This window comes from Lygodium microphyllum, chromosome 8, assembly GCF_053477565.2.
Source record: "Lygodium microphyllum isolate KBCC chromosome 8, Lygodium_microphyllum_v1.1.10, whole genome shotgun sequence".
In the NCBI taxonomy this organism is placed as follows: domain Eukaryota; kingdom Viridiplantae; phylum Streptophyta; class Polypodiopsida; order Schizaeales; family Lygodiaceae; genus Lygodium; species Lygodium microphyllum.
Window position 1 is genome coordinate 33,592,032 of NC_141142.1, and position 19,359 is coordinate 33,611,390.

General features: G+C 41.9%; 1 protein-coding gene across 3 annotated transcripts in view; it reads right to left on the reverse strand.

Annotated features, from left to right (window-relative positions):
- The window catches only part of LOC148032133 (FKBP-like peptidyl-prolyl cis-trans isomerase family protein), a 53,334-nt gene that overhangs the window by 19,671 nt on the left and 14,304 nt on the right, over window positions 1-19,359 (reverse strand). For all 3 annotated transcript variants that reach the window (XM_087682764.1, XM_087682763.1, XM_087682762.1), the window contains 4 exons: window positions 18,682-18,816; window positions 18,478-18,563; window positions 18,299-18,349; window positions 18,000-18,080 (listed from right to left, as the gene is read on the reverse strand). In XM_087682764.1, the coding sequence (XP_087538890.1) occupies window positions 18,000-18,080; window positions 18,299-18,349; window positions 18,478-18,563; window positions 18,682-18,816 (353 nt within the window). The remainder of the gene's footprint in view (window positions 1-17,999; window positions 18,081-18,298; window positions 18,350-18,477; window positions 18,564-18,681; window positions 18,817-19,359) is intronic.

The window sequence follows — 19,359 nt, forward strand, 5'->3', positions numbered from 1 at the left end:
ACTTACTCTTCCATTTCTTGATGATGTACCTATCAAGGGATGTGAAATCAATAAAAAGAATAAGGAGTTTGACGAAGATGGTTACAGGACATTTGTAGTTAACCATATTCATGATTGTGACAGGATTTTAACAAGGCTAGAAAATGTACATCTTACTCTTTCTGGAGCTAAGTCGATGTTTGGAGTAGAAGAAGTCCTACTGGTCGGTCATCTATGTGGCCCCTATGGACACAAACCTTCACCAATCAAGATAGATGCCATCAGCAGAATGCAATAAAAATGCACAAATGTTTCAGAAGTAAGAAGATTTCTTGGCGCATACGTATTCTATCTCATATGGATACCAAATTTTGCTCATGTAGCCGAAAATCTTTATAAACTATTAAAAAAAGGCCAAAGATTCTCTTGGGATAATGAGCATACTCTCACTATGCGTAAATTAAAGAAGCTGTTAATTTCAGCCCCCAATCTCAAAAGGGCTGATTATTCAAATGGTCAACCCATTATCCTTACTCTGGATACAAGTCCCATTGGGATAGAACGGGCTGTTGGCCAAGAGGATCTTGAAGGTAACAGATATGCAATTCATTTTGGAGCAAAAGTTCTCAATAAACGTCAAAGAAGGTATGCACAAGTAAAAAGGGAATTGTGAGGAGTTGTAGCAGCATTAAAGTGTGATCGTGAATACTTTATAGGTGCTTCCATAGTGGTAGAAACTGATTGTCTTCCACTCTTGGGCATGATTGCCAACTGCTCTACACCCGACATTGCCATGCTAAGATGGATTGCATATATTAAATCTCTCAACCCCGAATTAAAGCATATTGCAGGAAAGGCAAATCCAGCTGTTGGCATACTATCACGTGCAAGATATGACAATGAAAAAGAGCTGATGGAAGAAGATGAAGCTGAAGAATCTATACTTACGGAATTTCATTCCATGGCTGCTGAAAATACATTTTCAATTACTACATATACTGGTCCAAAGCTGAAAAAAACAAGGTGGTCAACTAGAAGCTAGCATACTCATTGCATTGCTCAAGTTCTAGTTCATTTCCTTGAAGAAGATTGGCTGAAGATCGGCCAATATTTGAGCACAATGAAGAAGAAGGAAACTTGGACTGATGAAGAGTTCAAGCATATCAAGAGGAAAGCTTATGGCTTTTTTCTTAAAGAATGACATCTATGGAAGCACGCAAAGAAGAAAAAAGGAGCGTCAGTCCGAGTTTTAGGTAACAAAAGATTGCAAAAACAAGTAATGAATGAATTTCATGAAAGCCTGTGGGCTAGCGATAGAGGCATATGGGGAACCTTTAGTAAAGTCAAAGAAAAATATTGGTGGCAAAACATATATCAGGACATAGCACATATTGTTGAAACCTGTTATATGTGTCAGATGTATTCTATGGTCAAGCATCGAGATGGGTTACAACGGACTTATCCCTCATCTATACATTATAGATGGGTTATTGATCTTGTAACCATGCCTATAGGAATATGGAATATGCGGTATTTAGTGCTTGCAAGAGAGGATCTAACCAATCAAGTTGAAGGCAAAGCCTTAACAACCAAGACCACTCAAGTTGTTTATCGTTTTTTGCTTGAAGATGTGTTTTGCAGATATGGTTGTGTGGGTAAAGTAACTGCATATAGAGGAGAATTGGATGCTGATGAGGCACGCAACTTCTTTGCTCAATTGGGTATCAAGTTGGCTTTGACATCAACCTACAATCTTGAAGGCAATGGAAAGAGTGAGAGAGGTCATCAACCTATTCTCAAAGCTCTAGCAAAGTCTTGTAGAGGAAAGATCAAAGAATGGCCTAAAATGCTACCTTTTACATTATGAGCTGACCGGACTACTCACAGTTCAGTGATTGGCTATATGCCAGCTAAACTTATGCATGGACAACAACCAATTATGCCAATTGAAAAATCTATTCTCCATGGAGTCTTCTATCTTGGAAGAAAGACATCAATAGAGAAGAGTTGCTGACTTTGCGCATATGGCAACTAGAAAGAAGGCCTGAAGATGTTCAAGCAGCTATTGAGAAGCTAAAGATAGCAAGACTAAAGAACAAAAGAAGATTTGATAAGCAACATTGACTTCGGCCAAGAGCAATTCAAGAAAATGATTGGGTGCTAAAGCGTTGGTTTGGCCCGTATGTGGTAAAGGTCATTCGCGACAATGCCACATATTCATTGGCTGAATTGGATAGGACTAGCATAAAGATACCCGTAGCTAGAGAAAGAATCAAGCTCTTCAAACGAAGAGAAAGTTCAACATATGAGTTAGAAGACTTAAATATAATTCAATAGCATGAAGACATAGAGGAAGAAGAAGAGGCAGAAGATGAAGACATTGACATGGCAAGAGATACTTCTTCTGACACTGCAAATCCGTAAGACCAAATGCCAGAGGATGTGCAGGTTAGGAGGGGGTGGATGTCGTGCCACTACGCGTATACCGTGTAAAAAAATCTAAAGTGTGGCTTCCTTTTAGATTTAGAGAGCCAATGCCACTTTAGGCATTAGTGTTAGTGTCCATGGTTCAAAATATTAGATTTCTTTTGGACAAGTTTTAGCCAATTTTTGATATTCTAGATATTATCTCTTGTAAAAATCCATAAAACTATAGACAACTTCTCGATTAGGATGACATGTAAAAGAAAGCAAGTAATTTTCAGCCAATTTGAGAGGATTTTATGTAAAAAGAGAGATTGACAAAATCGCACGACACGCAATCACTGTTTTCAGGCAGTGAACAGCACTCGCACTCCAAAGGAGGAGATGAAGAAGGAGTGATCTCGTAGAATTCTGGTCAGATGTGCTAGTATTTTACCCCCCTTCGGAGCCAATGGAAGCATCAAATTGGCGATCTGAGCAACACAGAGAAATGTATTATTTTATACACGTTTTTGTCTATTGGAGTTATATCTTCTCATAATGCTGAAAAAAACTGACAGGCTTTATCTCTGTTAGTATTCTTCTACATTTTCTAATTCTTTTTTTGAGTATTCTTCTGCGTCTTCAATTTCTTCGAACCCCTTCTCTTCCGTCTACTCCTCTCCCTGAATCTATCTTCACCCTGTTGTCTCTTATCTTCAAGAACTTGGCTTGAAACCTTCAACCCTTCTCTTATCTCTACCATCTCCGGAGTCTAAGCTCTTGAATCCCCATACATTCTTCTCTTGCCAAACCCCTATGGTGACCTTCAACCCTACGCGCTGCGACAACGGGCGATATAACTCTGCACTCCATATGTGCCAACAGCCCTAGAATGCAAAAAGTGAGAGAACTTTTATATGTGTTTGCATAGGATTTGAGAATTTGGGCTGTCCAAAAACCTAGTCCTTTGGGACAACTCGACAAGAAAGAAATCGATGACAAGAAGTTTATTCACATGTTGTGCAAAAGAAACATCCAACATTCAAGATATGGTGTCTCAAGAGTGCAAAGGCAAGGGGAAGAGCACCAACTAACATTCGCCAGATAAAACTTTGTATTTAAAGGAAACTTTATTGAGCCAGCCCACCATTACCACAAATTTCCACCAAGTGTTACTTTTATGAAGACCTCAAGCACCATTGTCCTTTTGGGCCAGTCAATACTCATCTTGTATAAGCAAGTGGTGTATCTAATTCACTCATGCATTGCCCAAACACTAGGTCTGGTATATATCCAATCTTGCCAAGGTGTGTCTTGGTTCAAGGGGGGGAAATGCTACAACACATGTAAGGAGGTTGAAATGATCTCTCATAAATCATGATAACCTTTCGAAAAATGAGAATCATCTAACTAATCTGAAAGACATGACAACAACACTTGTAGGCAGAAGCACATCAGCAACAATGATCAGCCCTAGCGAAGCCATTCTATTCAACTTTGGTCTCTCTTGTTGTCTGTCTTTCCACAAAAGAGCCTTTGAAACAGCCAACAAGTCCACTCTCCTGGAGTTTGCCTGCTCATGATTAAGAGGGGGATGCCATGAAGATTTGGCACCAATCTCCAAGAATGCACCAATCTCTCTCTCGCTCTCTCTCTCTCTCTCTCTCTCTCTCTCTCTCTCTCTCTCTCTCTCCAATGGGTAATTATATTAATTACACAAAATGAACAAGAGTCTCATGACTATTAAGAATCACACAAAGTGATTGGAGATGGCGGCACACCAAGGAGCCACTGAAGGAGACCTCACAAACGATTAATGTAGCCATGCATCTAGAACAAGAATCAAAACGAAAGCATTATGGATAGTCCAATGATACTGACATCCCCAAAATCATAAAAAGTGAAAAACGACCAGTACATGTGGCTACACAAATCTTGTAAATTTGGGGTTTTTGGAAAACCCAACCCTGCAGTATCTACAACTTCCGGCAAAACTGAACACAAAACTTGACACAAGAGAACCATATGTGTTGAGCAATTAGGCAAGCCATAAACCCACAATGAGAGGTCTCCTCATCAACAACTATACAAAAAAAGCAAGATCCAAGGGCCCCAACAAGTGGTAGGTCTCTCACTTTTCTTTTTTCATGAAAGGAAGTTGTATTAGTTCAGACGTACAATTATAGATAGACTATATGACTAACAACGAGACTGAAGAAACCATCGTGCGTCAAGAAAGCAACTCATATTTAGGAAGAACATCTGCAATCTGAATGACTTCAAGCTCCCAATGAAGAGGATCTCTTAGAGGGACAATATATCCATGTATTCTAAAAGAAAAATTAAAAGAAGGCATTCCAAGTAGTCCATATATGCCAACAACCCTAGTAACGTAGAAAGTGGAAAACAATCTTCATATGTGATTGCACAGAGTCTCACAATTTGGAGTTTCCAAAGACTTAATCTTTAGGAAGCATGGAGGACCCAACCACTTGAGACCATACAGTGCACACAAAAGAGACCAAAGTTTCTGAAACAAATGACAAGAGGTTTCTATGTTTTGTCGTAAAAAAGAAGCAACAATCATTTGAAATACACTGATTTGAGAGTGCAAAAGCAAGAGAAAGGCCTCCAATTAGCATTCTCCAAATAAAAACTCTCTCTCTCTCTCTCTCTCTGTCTCTCTCAAATAATTGAGTTAAGTAGTAAATATTTACATCAGACCATCAGGTCAGCATTGAAAATAACAAACGTAAAGGAAAGTCTACACAGACTCGAACACAAAAATGTCACACAGAAAGAACAACTGGTGTGGAGCGAACAGTATCCAGCCAAGGAGCAGCAATGTCTGGAAGAACTAGATCAGCAACACCATAGAGGAGATTTGCCACAACACTAAACCACGAATTCGGGCCACATGACCATGAATGCCAGATACTGAATCAAAAATGAAGGCATTCTGAGTTTGCCAAATATGCCATAAGGATGTCCATCTAAGGAAATGGAAAAGGCAAGAATAATCTGAACACAAAGAGGTCATGGAGGTCATCTTTCCCATAATCCACGAACGAGCTGATATCCAGTGCCGAGTCAACAAGAACTACACACGGGAAACAAAACTCCAAATTTGTCTCGCAACAAGGCAGGAGACAAAAAGATGCAGCACTGTCTCATCACATGTAGTATAGAATACACATCGACCAGCAAAGATCTTGCGAGCACACAGCACATTCCCAGTAGGAAGAGCCCCAATAAGTAGCCTCCACATAAACACTTTTCCCTGATACGGAACCTTAGCTTTCCAGAGCTAGATGAATCTATCCTACCACTTCTTTTTGCTCTCTCGAATATGCCATACTTTATTAGCCTTACCCATGACCCATCTCTTGGCCTCCACCATCTAATGATATATCTGATTAGCTGACCTTTTCTCGAAATCATCAAGAATCACAAACATCCAATCACACCAAGGAGACAATAGTTGTAACGCAGGCAAAGGATAGTGCCTCAAAAGTCTGTCTTATATGGCCGACCAAATATCATGATAACCTCTAGGCACCCAAAAGTGCTGACAAATATGCTGAAAAGAATAAAGAAGGGCCTGCCCAAGAATGACACCATCTAGGAATGTCTGCAACCCCAAACAAGCCATCTGATTGAACTTGTCTCGCTGCAGATCTTTATCACGCCAATCCAACAACCTCGAGGTAGCCAGTACTTCACCTAGTAAGGAATTCTCCTCCTCACGAAAATCACGAGGGTGACAAATTGCAAAATATAACATCACCTGCCAAGATGTAATCGTATGGGAAAGGAGAAAAGACTGGGAGACCTTAATAGATATTGTGGAGTTAATCGCATGCCACCAAAAAGCATGAATAACCGTGCTACCATGAGAAATGCCAGTCCTTTCTATTAAAAAATTTTGATATATCTGTTCAGGGATGACCCTCTACACAGAGTGCCTGTAGAACAGGTAACCTCAAAGTAGCCATATGAAAATTAGCATTCAAAAGAGCTGCTCCCCCCATCCTTTTAGGAGTAGTCACATGCTACCATGAAATCCACACTTAGCCCAAGAGATTTCCTTTCTTTTTCCATAACATGAATCAGATAGGCTAAACCAATTCCAATAGGGACTTCTTGGTCCAAGGAAGCAATGCCAAAAAAAACGAAATCATGCTTATCATAATGCATTGAGCAACTTTAAGTCTCACATGGAGAGGCCAACCTTGAGATTTCCAGTACATAACCCAATTATGAATACGGGATGCCATCCAATCCAACAAGGCATGAGGAGCTACCTCCACACCAATAGGATAACCCAAGTGTCTGGTTATATTTCCCTTAGGAATCACAATACCATTCCAGCCCAAAGCCTGCAAATCATTTTCTGTACAAGAGAGCAATGTGGATTTCTGAGCACTAATATGAAATCTGGCCATAGCAAAAAGTTTCCTTGCTACCATTGCCCGATTAACATTCAAGCGATGAGCCTCAAGCAACGTAAAGGAATCATCTGCCAAAGATTGACCCACAAGTTGAATCCCACTAGGAAGAGACAAACCAACGATCTCACCTTGATTAGCTAACTTATCCAACAAAGAAAGCATCGGGTGAGTGACTAATGCAAACAACGAAGGGCTAAGAGGGCAGCCTTGCCGAAGAGATTGAGATAAGGCAATTTCATCAATGATCCCTCCATTAAGTGCAATACGGGCCACTGCCCCTTGACTATAGTATTCACAAGAGAAACCATACGTGGCCCAAAACCCATGATGAATATTAGCTCCCTCAAAAAAGACCAGCTTACATGATCAAATGCCTTTTCAATATCAAGCTGAAGCATAACAACCTGCTAACTTGAAGCTTTTGCAAAGTCAACAATCCCCAGTTGAACATTCAAAATGTTGTGCATTATATTCCGACCCTTAATGAAACCGTATTGAAGTGGATGAACCAAATCGGAAATACCTTTAACAATTTGTTGGCGATGATTTTTGAGAAGATTTTCTATAAAGAGCCCATAACAAAAATGGATCTTCATTGTTTCAAAGAGGTAGGAGAGGGAATCTAAGGCAATAACCGAATGACTGCAATCTTCCAGTCTGAAGGTATGACACCAAAATTCCAAACTTGTTGACATAGGCGAGTCAACATATCCTTAAACTACTCAACATTGGCTGAAAACAACTCATTAGGACACCCATCCCAACCAGGGCTTTTCCTTCTAGGCAAATGGGACAGCACCTCTTCCACTTCATCCTCTAAAATATCAGCCTCCATTAAGGCTACCCATTCTAGCTAAACCTAATTACTAACTAGATCACAAATGTATCTGCGAGCTGAGTGTACACCATCAGAAAGAATCTCTTGAGGGCCCAACAATGATTTATAAAAATCTACACGCATCTGAATGATGGATGTAGGATCTGTCACCATAGCACCTTACTCATTCTTCAAATGCACAATATTTTCCCAGACATATTTCTAATGCAATCGAGCAAAGAATTGATGAGATTGACAGTTATTGTCATGCAACGCTTCCGCTCTGGACAGCAATTTGTATTTAGCATATTCCTCTTCCTGCAGAGATTGAACTTGGCCTTTCAACCATTCAATGCATGTAAGCAAGTCATCAGTGGTATCCCCCAACTGACATAGAGACAACGAATGGGCCAACAAAGATTGCGCATGCAGCAATTCAGCACGTAAAAAGGAAGCATGTTGAATACCATACTGTCAGGATAATGAACGTGCATTATCCCTAAAAGCAGCCCATGCTTCCATCCCTTCTGATAGGACCCTAGAACGAAAGGAATCAATTAATTCCTGAATACATTCCAGATACTGATTTTGCAGCAAGAAGGATTGATTAAAACGAAAAGGCAAACGAGCCAAGAGAGCCTTATAGGCATGAACAGGTCGGTGTGTCATTTCCAAGATCAAAGGATAGTGATCAATCAAGACATATTGTCGCTCTACCCACATATCAATGACTGCAGGCAGAAAATAATCACTCTGACAAATATAGATCCTATCCAGTCTCGCCCATGTGTTTGGATGTTGAAGAGAATGATAAGTATATCTTGACTAAGAGGGATGCATCCAAGACCACATGTCCTGTTTCAAAGACACAGCTGCTAGAGCATCCCAAGCCTGTCGCTCACGACCCATCCATAACCGAGTGTTGTGAAGTCGTCTGATCCAGAGAATCGAGATGTATAGGCATTAAAATCACCCATTACAAAGCCTTGACGAGCCATGGCAAGGCAATGCAAGTCATCCCAAAGTTGACGACGCTCACGAGCAGTAGAAGGAGCATACACACCCACTAGCCATAAAACCTTTCCCTCATACAGGATTTTCAAAATTATAAATTTGTCTCGATGGTCATGAGAAATCAAAGATGGTTGTAATGAAGATCTGCCGGCCAACATAACTCCAAATTTATGTGGAACACGACCACTAAAAAAGACTGAATAATCCTTATATACATAAGATGATCTTGCCAAAGCATGTTGTTTATGCTCCACATCACAAAAAACATCCCAATTGCCAGCTAACACAACTTTCCACAACCGATATTGCTTACTACCCAAAGAAATGCCTTTAACATTCCACAAAGCAATTCTCATGAAGAATCACAGAAAAGGAAACTACTGAACCCCCACTTTCCCTTTCCCTTTTACATCAACTACTTTGGCTGCTTGAAATCTTTCCATCTCCCTTTGAATCACATCTACCAGATCTGCCCTTCGCAAACTAGCAATCGAAGTACGAGAAGGAAGCTATTGTTGTTGGGAACGGAAAACATCCCGAGGAGGCACCAACCTCCCTCACGAGTCAAAGCATAGAGCAGTATCAAAAACCCTTTTTTCATTCACACCAACTGCAGGTTGAGGTTTTATATAGAACCCTCTACCTTGGCATTGAAAAGTCTGAGTGATAGTCTGTGGAGCTGGGTGAACAAGAGTTGATTGAGGCTCGTGTCTGTTGGGTATCTCACACGCCTTACTTACGCCTACACTCATATGGGAGTGTGCGGGTGATCACTAGGACACTGGGGCACTTTTTACTCTCGGTAGGAGAGGTTTTTTCCCCCAGATTATGTGTACTATTTTGTATGTGCTTGTGGTGCACACTTACGGGCACTTACTGTGTTCGGGTGTGAACAGCCCCTTATAACTCTAAGGTATAAGGGTTATCATTTGTACTTTCAGCTTACTCTCTATTCAGTACTATTGCATTGGGTGTCGTGCTCAACTCTGTCTCTCACTCTCACACTGTCTACTGCACTTCAGCTGCACCTCGATCCTCTCCCATCTGACATTTGGTATCAGAGCTGGTCAGCAGCTCTGTTCGGTTCCCGAGGACTTGCGTCAGCACTGACAGCTCGTCAGTACCTGTCTGGTACAGCACGTGCAGCCTGTACCTTCGTCAGCAGCCACGTCACTTGCAGCTCAGTCCTGCCCGTCAACAGTCGTCCACATCTGCAGACGTCTTCAGTCCAGGCGCAGCCTTCTCTGCCCAGCGCGCTGGTTGCAGACGCCCCCAGCGCCACCTGCCCAGCGTGCCACCTGTCCTACACAGCGTGCTATCTGTCCTGCACAGCGCGCCCTGCCCAAAGGCCACCTGTCCTGCACAACGTGCCGCCAGTTCTGCACAGCGCGCCATCTGCCCAGCACGCGCGCTGTTCGTCAACGCAGTCTTCGACAGTCCTGCCCGCCGTTTTTGACCACGTGCAGCCCGCCTGCCCATCGCGACTGGTCAGCCCGTCTGACGACCTGCTCCCGCCTGCCTGCCTGCCTTTGTCACGTCAGCAGCTCGCGACGTGCTGCACGCCCAGGTAAAATTTTCAAAATTATTGTCATTCCAGCCCAGAATAAAATTCTGGAAGCGGCGGTTCACACGCGGTTGGCACAGATTTACTGGAAAAGTAAATTTCATGCAAATTTCTGACTGAATGGTCAGAAATTTTGGGGCTTTTGTGTATTTGGAGGACAGATGCACTTAAACTGCTGATACAGTCACAGACCGACTGTTTTTGACAGAGATTTTGGCAAAATTTTGGGGATTTATTCATAACAGTGTTGCACTGCACTGTTTGCACATTGGGAAACGTGCTGTGTCTGTCTGTGACACATTGAATGCACATTTTGGGGCTTTTGTAACAGACATTTGTGACAGAAATTTTGGGCAGAAAATTTTGGGGCTTTTGATGTTTTAGTGCTGCTGAGCACTAATTGCACCTTGGGAAGCGTGCATCAGTGACAGTTTTTTTGACAGAGTACCCTTTGCACATTAATTGCAGACTTGTGTTTGCTGCAATTTCTGGAAATTTGCAGATTTCCAGCCCGGACTGCATTGACATTGCTCTATTGCCTTTTGGGAAATAATGGCAAATCAGGGAGGAGATGTATTCACCTATGTGTCCAAGGAAGACCGATTGGATGGGAACAATTATTCCCTTTGGTCTTTCATGATGAAGAATGTATTAGTGGCAAAAAATTTGTGGGATTATGTCAGTGGAGAGGAAGCACGACCGGGAGTTGTGGCTCCCGCTACTCCTCCTCCAGGAGGACGTGCAAGAGGGCAACCTCAGCCCCCTCCACCTCACCCCGCTCAGCCACTTCCCCCAAGAACTGCAGCTCAGAAAACTTGGGATACACGGGATGCACAGGCTATGTCGCTGATTGCATTGGCAGTTCAGCGTTCTATCATTCCTCATATTCGTTCAGCAGCTTCTTCACAAGAAGCTTGGTTGATATTGGAGCAGATGTTTGCAGGAAAGAATGAGACTCGCATCTCTTTCTTGAAGAAAGAGCTAGAGACTCTAAAGATGAATGAGGGTGATTCTATGCAGGATCATCTCAACAAAATTCAGGACTTGCGGGAGCAACTCATGAATGTGGATGAGTACTACTCAGATGCGCAGCTGATTTCTACGACATTGAATTCACTGGCTCCCTCTTACTTGGCTTTTCATACTGCCTTGAACCTCACTATGAGGATTTCGAAAGAGCCCATCACTTTCATTCAGCTTGTCAGTTTGCTTCTAGAGGAAGAGCAAACTAGACGCAACAGTGGTGTGGATAGTATAGCCTCTGAGCAGGCTTTTATGTCAAGGCAGAAGGGTAAAAACAGCCAAGGGAAAAATGCTTCGCAGAGTTCTGGTAGTAGTAACACTTCACAGACAAGTCAGAAACAGGGGGGCACGCAAGCCAAGAAAGGAAAATGCCATTACTGCAAGAAGCCTGGCCACTACATCACTGAGTGCAGGAAGCGCATCGCCAAAGAGAAGAAGAAGGAGTCAGGGATGTCTGTTTCTGCAGCTCCTTCCACTGCTAGTGAGTCCGCGTCCTTTGTTGCAGACAGGGACTATTGTTTTTACACTTGCAGTTATAATGTCTCTTGGGCTGATAGAGCATTTAGCTCTACAGAAGATGCTGACACTTGGTTCTTTGACAGTGGTGCTTCACGGCATATCACATCTCGTAGAGATTTGTTTGCTTCTCTTGGTGCACCTCCCGTTGGGAAGTCTGTTCAGTGTGCTAATAATGCATCATACCCTGTTCGTGGTATTGGGGAGATTCAGCTTACAGCCATTGATGGCTCTATTCTCCGCCTACAGGATGCTTTGTATGTGCCTGGCATTAAGAAGAATCTGCTTTCCATTTCTTCTATGGCACGTTATGGTTTGCAGGTCACCTTTGATGATGACCGTTGCATGGTCCGTGACAAGGAACACATGACATTGGTCTTGACAGGTTCTTTGTGTCATGGGTTATATGAGTTGGATGCTCTTTCGGTAGATCAGTCTGCATATTTGACATCCACTCTTACTCCTGCTATGTTAGAGGCAGAGTTATGGCATGCTCGTTTGGGGCATGTAAACTATGGCAGCTTGATGCTATTACAGCGTACTCAGATGTTGGATGGATTACCTCTCTTGGAGAGACCTCCTGAGCATTTATGCGAGGGTTGCATTTTGGGGAAAATGCATCGTTTCTCTTTTCCCCGTGATGTTGCTTTTAGAGCAACAGCCAGATTGCAGCTTGTGCATTCGGATGTTTGTGGGCCCATGCAGACACAGTCATTGGGTGGTTGTTACTATTTTGTAACAATTATTGATGACTTTACACGTTTGTGCTGGGTCTATTGCTTGAAAAAGAAGTCAGAAGTGTATGATGCATTTTTGGCTTTCAGTGCACTTGTGGAAACTCAGTCTGGTTGCAAGATTAAGACTCTCCGTTCGGACCGAGGGGGGGAATACATGTCCTCTATGCTGAATTCTTATTTGCAGCAGAAGGGCATTATCCATCAGTACACTACTGCATATACTCCACAGCAGAATGGGGTAGCAGAGAGGAAAAATCGGTCACTCATGGAGATGGCCAGATGTATGCTGAAGGCAAAGAGTTTGCCTCATAGTTTTTGGATGGAAGCCGTCATGTGCGCTTGCCACATTTTGAACAGATGCCCTACCAAGGCCTTGAAAACCGTCACACCTTTTGAGGCTTGGCACAGCCGCAAACCTTCTGTTGGCCACTTCCGTACTTTTGGGTGTCTTGCATATGCCCATATTCCACAGGTACTTCGAAAGAAGTTGGACAACAAGGCTGTAAAATGCATCTTTATGGGATATAGCAGCGAAAGCAAAGGCTACAGACTCTATGATCCCGTGACCAAGAAGGTTTTTGTCAGCAGGGATGTTGTATTTGATGAAAAATCAGAATTATCCTTGGCTGGTTTTGATACATATCAGGCTGCCCGTGATGTCTTTGAAGGGCTGCTGCCCATCACATTTGGTGATTCAGCTGGTACTTCAGCAAATGAACCTAATGTTCAGCCAGCTGCTCCTATGGAACATGCAGTAAATCAGCACATTGCTGAAACTGAAATTCAGCAGGAACTTGTACACAGTCAGGAAGCAAGACAGGTGCCTAGATGGTACACGCAGACTATGAGAGATAGTCATTTGGAAACACCCTTGGCTGGTCGTACTCGAAGGCAAACTCGACTGCATGATTCAGCACATTCCATGGAGTTTGTTATGGCAGCATGTACTCATGATAATGAGGAGCCTGAATGTTTTGAGGATGCACGACATAGTGTGCATTGGATGGCAGCCATGCAAGCTGAATTGGATTCTATTCATAAGAATCATACTTGGGATTTGGTGTCTTTGCCAGTTGGCAAGCGTGCCATTGGTACGAAATGGGTCTACAAATTGAAAAGGAATGCAGATGGATCCATAGATAAGTACAAGGCACGGCTGGTAGCTAAAGGCTACGCACAGAAAAAGGGCATTGACTATGAGGAGACCTTTGCTCCTACCTCCCGTATGACGACCATTCGGTCTATGATTGCCTTGGCTGCACATTTTGGTTGGAAAGTGCATCAGCTGGATATAAAGACTGCATTCTTACATGGGGAACTTCAGGAAGAAGTGTATGTACAGCAGCCCATTGGTTTTGCAGTTGAAGGCTCAGAAAATTTAGTATGCAAGCTGAAAAAAGCTCTATATGGTTTGAAACAAGCTCCACGAGCTTGGTACGCAAAGATAGATGCTTTCTTGCTTAGTCAGGGGTTTGTAAACAGCCCATCTGAGTCTACCCTTTATGTACATAAAGAGGGGGGATCCATGCTGATTTTGTGTCTATATGTAGATGACCTTTTGCTCACTGGAACACATGCTGATCAGATTTCAGCATTCAAAAATAATTTACAGCAAACTTTTGACATGTCTGACTTGGGTATTTTGCACTATTACTTGGGCATCCAGTTTGTACATGATGCTAGAGGCATTGGATTATGTCAGTCAAGGTACATTGGGCAACTTCTTGAGAAGTTTGGCTTACAGGATTGCAAGCCAGTTTGTACACCCATGGAACCTGGGCTCAAACTGTCATTACATGATGACAGTGATTTGTTTGATATCCATACTTATGCTCCAGCAGTGGGATGTCTCATCTATCTATGCCACACTCGGCCAGACATACAGTTTGCCGTTTCAGTTTTGAGCAGGTACATGCATCAGCCTCGTATGTCGCATTGGCAAGCTGTGAAGCGTGTGTTTCGTTACTTGCAGGGTACTAGAGCTCTTGGATTGCTTTATGCCAAGGGGGGACCACTGCAGTTACATGCTTACAGTGACTCTGATTGGGCTGGTGATTTTGATACTCGTCACTCCACTAGTGGCAATTGTTTCTTTCTTGGCTCGTCATGCATTTCTTGGCTTAGCAAGAAACAATCCACTGTTGCCACGTCGTCATGTGAGGCTGAGTACAAGGCAGCCTTCACTACTGCAGTTGAGTGCGTATGGCTTAGACGTTTACTTGCTGATTTGGATGTATCTGTTACGGAGCCTACTCCTTTATATACTGACAGTCAGAGTGCCATTGCAGTGGCACGGAACCCTGTGTTTCATGCTCGCACGAAACACATAGAGATTCACTACCACTTTGTCAGAGAGAGGCTACATGCAGGTGATATCAGCCTTGTCTACTGTCCTACCACCAGCAATGTGGCAGACATCTTCACCAAAGCTCTTCCACGAGACAAATTTGAAGCATTTCGCGATGCTTTGAATTTGACGCCCTCTGGTGGCGGATGATCCTTGTACACTTGATCACTCTTCACTCCAGGGGGGTTTGTTGGGTATCTCACACGCCTTACTTACGCCTACGCTCATATGGGAGTGTGCGGGTGATCACTAGGACACTGGGGCACTTTTTACTCTCGGTAGGAGAGGTTTTTTCCCCCAGATTATGTGTACTATTTTGTATGTGCTTGTGGTGCACACTTACGGGCACTTACTGTGTTCGGGTGTGAACAGCCCCTTATAACTCTAAGGTATAAGGGTTATCATTTGTACTTTCAGCTTACTCTCTATTCAGTACTATTGCATTGGGTGTCGTGCTCAACTCTGTCTCTCACTCTCACACTGTCTACTGCACTTCAGCTGCACCTCGATCCTCTCCCATCTGACAGTGTCTAGCATTACGGCGAACCACCGTAACCCAAGAATTATCCCGAGGAGACAAGTTTTGACCCGCCGAAAGCAATGCACGCTCAATACCAGCTTGAGAAGCGACCTTCTTTCCATTTACTTGTCCCTGCTGGACAATCGGCTCAGGAGCAGCTCTAGGCTGTTGAACCATCTGCTAGGGATGATGGTCATGCATATCCAAATCAGGATCCATAGACCGTTGCAATACCTCCTAGCTTCTATCACATTTTGAAATGAAATGTCATAAGCAAACGATAAATCTAATTAATAGATGCACACTCTAAAAAGTCTACCCTTAATTATCCAATCTTGCTAGGGACTCTCCAAACGAAACCCAGGGAAAGGCTATTGATTGCACAAAAGATGATATATTCTCCCATAAGTTGTGGTGTCCTACAGGGACATGAAATATTTGACAAACAGACCGGAAAGACATCAAGGTTCATTGTGCATCCAATTTTGCATCAACAATAGAAACCAATCCAAGTCGTACCATTCAATTTAACCTAGGTCTACCTTGTTGCTTTCCTTCCCATAAAACAATCTTAGGGTTAACTACCAATTTGGTCTGCAAAGAGTGGGCTGGCAAGTGATCACTCGGATGCCAATCAGATTTCTGAAGCACCACTTTCCTTAAGTGGACCAAGTGAGTCAATGAAACAAAAGATTTAAGACTAACAAGCTGATCAATATTGCACACATGCCAGTATGAACCCTCTATTCTTGTATTGCCATGCACAATACCCCTATCTTCAAGAAAAAATCATGTGATGGAGACCCAGGGCTGTGACCAAGGCACATGGCTGCAAAGGATGACCATATGAATGCTACCATCAGAGTTTCCACGTCCAAGATCGTGACACTTCCCATTCTTTTTTGTAGCACAAACATGATTTCAGAATACCCACAAAATGCTAAAATGCATGCAATCCTTTTTCTAGAGCATAAAATGAATAGTCCTGAGTAACATCCCTTGAGCAAGTATTTGACCAAGTTAACAATGGTAAATAATATGATCATGGGCAGCATAATTGCTTGAACCACTTTAAGGTACATGTGAGAAGGCCACACTTGTGATTTCCAATAAACAAATTTGTCAACCACCAAAGATCCAATCCAGCAATTGCATAGACAATACATTCAGACCCGAAGGATAGCAATACTTTCTTTACTTACCACCTTGTGTTGCTACCCCAAAGCCTACAAGTCTCATTCTGTGCAACTAATTAGAGCAAATTTTAAGCTAGGCAAGAAAAGACCATTCAAGATAGTCGAAGACTTTCTCCAAGTCCAACTGAATCAACACTACTTGATGTGTATTCCTGGTTCGTATGTTGTGCATAGTCAATGTCCATTTGCAAATTCAAGGTGTTATGCAAAATGTTCCTCCCCTTGATAAAGCCATACTAAGCAGATTGCACAATATCAAGGTGTTCATGCAGACAACTAGCCAATACCTTGGAAAATATCTCCTATCACAAGCACCCAATTGAATCATATTGGTGGAAGTGTGTACTATCTTTTCTTTAAACTACTGTGTGGTTCCACCATAACCTATGACCACTCATCAATGGCCAGCTCTAATGCACTTTTCTTTATATCTACTGAGTGCAAAGGAAACAAATTTAAGGAACAATTAAATATACAAAATAATATAAAGAATACAAATTCTTTTTCTGTTGTATTAGGACATATAGTTTTTCAAGCCTGGCTCTCAATCGCAATTTCATTAAATCATTTACAAACCTCAAGATATCTCTAGAGAAATCAAAGAGTCTCAATTAACACATATCCTCAGATCTTTAGACTCTTTCTCTTACAAGTTTGAACAGCAAGGAATAAAATCTCTTTGCACGATCGACTTCTTTGGCATTGTTATTTCCAAAAACTCATTTAGAAAACTGATTTTCTTATAAAACTAATATCTCTCATTCATGTTTGCAAGTCATGTGTTAATTACAGGAAAGCTAGTTATCCTTATAACCCTTAACTGGATTTAAAATTTCTTTGACCTGGTGATCTGAGCATCAAGAAGTTTAAGAGAGCTTAAGGTTTTAGATAACAACATATTCTCTAAAACATCAACTAGTCCTGACTCCCAACACACAGAATAATTAGAAACCCTACTACCTCTCGGTCGTGTCTACGCAAGTTCCACACTGCCTCTGGTTGAATGTGTCCTCATACATACACGTGTAGATACATATGGCATGCCTAAGATAGGTAGTGGGTTCATAACTAAGTTGGTGGGTTAATAGGTAGTCAGGTACATAAATGTATGTATACATATGCAATGTGCATAAATGTATGTATGGATTAAGCCTTACAGATTGGTATCTGTCTGGACCTTCTGCATACAAAATGAAAGCAATCCTAAATGAAAAGCATAACTCTTCAAGTGAATAATGACTAATACTCTGACATGTTCATGGTAAGTAGTTATGTTCATTGATTTCCCACATTCCAAGTTAACAACAGACTCATGATCAACTGGAATCATGATAGACACTTCATAAATGACTTTTCAAGTAGCAGATCCTAAAGGTTTAATAGAGATATGTGTTCCCTCCAAACATGAAAAAATATGATTTGAGCTTACCTCAAAAGAGCCACCCTTTGCTTTGTTCCGGGCTTCAAAAATACGGCCATAATAACCTATAGTGTAGCCATCCCAGTCCACCTTGAAAACAGTTTACTTTTGTCAATGCTTACAACTCGCAGGAAAAACCTTGTTAAACTGTGCATGAACTGTCCATGCTTACAACTCGCAGGAAAAAGCTTGCTAAACTGTGCATGAACTGTCCATGCTCACAAATTGCAGGAAAATCCTTCCTGAACTCTGCTTCAAATTTGATGTTCCAAAGTGATATAAAAAAACCAGTGGTAATAATAACTTACAACAACTGTTTCACCTTCTTTTGGAATAGAACCTGTACCAACCCGCAGATCCTGCAAGAGACAAGATACAACACAAAATGTTTACTTGCATTAACTGCAAAACATAATTTGGTGTTGGCTTCAATCTGCTACAGTGTATGATTTAAGCACATGTTTTGAATGTCAGAACCTAGCTGCACCTTATACTGAAGGCCAGACTCTGTCTCTAAATAATCAGGATACCGCATTTTTGGCTTCCCATAATCTTTACCACGCAAAGCAGGCACTGAATTCACAAAGACACCAAAAACAGCCCTGGCAGCATAAGAGGGAGTTTCAAAGTTATTTCTACATAGACTTACCTTGTGTTATGATTCATATACTTTCAAACACTAGTGACTTACTGTCTGTAAACTCTGATGCTGTTGCTTCCTCATCTGTAAAACTCTTATAGAACATGGCACCTAACAATGTTGATGTAAGATATAGAATTGTTCTTCGTTGAAAATCAGCTCCTGGACTTTGCACTCCACAGCCATCTTCAAGGCACCAACAGGTCACCAATAAATACTTGCACGTCAGCACATAAAGTAATCTTGTTCTCATAAGTAACTCCAAATCTAATGTCTCATGTAATTATGTGTTCTGAGATCATAGTAGATGAGATGAACAATTATTGGCTTACATGTCATTTTCAAAATTGGTTGGCTTGCCCAACCGATTACACATGATTAAATTGTCATTGAAGGAATCACAAAAACAGAACAAAGTATATGAGGGCCTTACATTGGTGAAGGCCAAAGCTAGAAAGGAAGGGACAGTCAGCACGTGAAGCTTTCCGACAGATATAATAAACCATTTCAAACCATTGATACATTGATTATGCAACTTTCACTTTGAGACCACAAGATCATGGCTGAGATGGATAAAATTACACAACCAGAATAGCTAGTTCCTCACAAGGAGGAGAAGCCTACTAGAGATGCTCTCTTGGGAATATCCTTAGTGTAAGAGTGTCCCATTCAGGTGCCAAAGAGTGATTTTTTTTTTTTTGAGAGTATCCACAATTGCTGCAGCTATCC